General features: G+C 37.1%; 1 protein-coding gene across 1 annotated transcript in view; it reads right to left on the bottom strand.

Moving 5' to 3' along the window:
- LOC104078628 (MHC class II transactivator-like) overlaps positions 1-809 on the bottom strand; it is a gene marked incomplete at its 5' end in the record, with an annotated part of 9,035 nt that extends 8,226 nt beyond the window's left edge. Inside the window, 2 exons of the mRNA XM_009580332.1 lie at positions 118-293; positions 744-809. Of these exons, the coding sequence (XP_009578627.1) occupies positions 118-293; positions 744-809 (242 nt within the window). The remainder of the gene's footprint in view (positions 1-117; positions 294-743) is intronic.
- Between the last annotated feature and the right edge of the window lie 734 nt (positions 810-1,543).

Raw genomic sequence — 1,543 nt, 5'->3', positions numbered from 1 at the left:
TCCTGCTTTTCCCAGCACCATAATCACTTTAGTCTCTAAGTCTTTACATCCCAGGATTTGAAATATTTGGCTTCTTTTAAGGGTTGCCTTTTCCTTCCCTTGCAGACTGCAAGGTACCAGCTCCTTTTCCATTGCTTTTACACTATTCTTCCCAGTCTTGGTTTCAGTTTGGCTTTGAACAAGTGTCCCATCAATAAACAGGAGATCAAGAGTTACTTCACGCTCCATGGCCACAGATTTGCACACATCTCGGAAATAATCCATAAGTGTTGCAGAGAAACTTTCCACTGGCTCTAGAGAAATAAAAAGCACACTCAAACTGAAGAAACCAGTCCACAAATTACAACATTGCTTCAGGGTGGTTTAAGTACATAATTGTAATACATCAGTTCCCATAAAGCATATAGGTCTGAATTTATCCCATGCAACTGCAGGTACTTAAATCAGGAGTGCAGGCACAATAGACACTTTTAGACCTATGAACTGAATAATATTGGAGGTACCTATGCATATGATAAAACCACCTAAGTACACTGACCTCATAAGTCGGCACTACAGCTAGATATGTAAAGGTAGACAAGTCTAATATCTTAAAACGAGAAATTGTGCTCAGACACTCGGAACAGCTTCACAAATTATTGAATAACAATTCCTACAACATGTAGCTTTTCTGTATGGAAAGAAACACAGAAAAATTAGCCAAAAAATACTGGAAGTTTTAAGTTCAAGAGACCTAAACTCACTTGGTCTTTTGAAAGGTTCTTCAGAAGGAATTATGGGAACTCGGACTTCTTTGAACATTTCTAAACCTGGAGAAACAAAACAATATACTTGAGGAAGACATCTACGTAGTCATCGATTCAGCTTTACTAATTTTAACACTAAGACTAAAGCAAATATTCAAGTTCATTGCAACATATATTATGTATCACCCAGAGACAAAGATATTTTGTTTATTTCACAGGGGAAAGGAAAAAAATCCTCACACAAGTACAATTCAGCTGACATGAACTGTTGCCGGCAGTTTGACACCAAACAAGATGACAGCTGTTCCAACAGCTGTATGAAGCAGAAGACCTATCATAAAAAGGTGGCATCCACTGTTCTTTTCAAATGTCAGCGTTTTGCATAAATTCATGTTCACACATAGGACTTCTTTATGCCATCAAAAACAATAGCTTCCTTTTGTTATTCTACACCTTATAACCAAGCATTAAGGATGAAAGTCACAGAGAAGTAACTATTGGTAACAGAATTTACCCATTACTCTTCCTGACAAAGTACTGTCACTGTCCAGTTTTCTTTCTTTTTGCCTGTTTATTTTCAAACTACTGCAGACCTTTGCACTTGGTCAGATGAGCAGTGTCTGCCATACACAAAGAAATTGGGAATTTTTTAGAGGAAGCATATTTTTTAGACTGGTAATGACGGAGTATCAGTTTTGACAAAACTTTTGGTAGGAAAAGCTTTGCAGATGGAGGACAGAATTTAAATTGACAGAGACTGTAACAAACCCAACTTAGAATCATAGAATCATAGAATC

The sequence above is a fragment of the Fulmarus glacialis genome, unplaced genomic scaffold (genome assembly GCF_000690835.1).
Source record: "Fulmarus glacialis isolate BGI_N327 unplaced genomic scaffold, ASM69083v1 scaffold34276, whole genome shotgun sequence".
In the NCBI taxonomy this organism is placed as follows: Eukaryota; Metazoa; Chordata; class Aves; order Procellariiformes; family Procellariidae; genus Fulmarus; species Fulmarus glacialis.
Note: the sequence above shows the minus strand (reverse complement) of the source record. Positions and strands in the feature narration are given on the sequence as shown.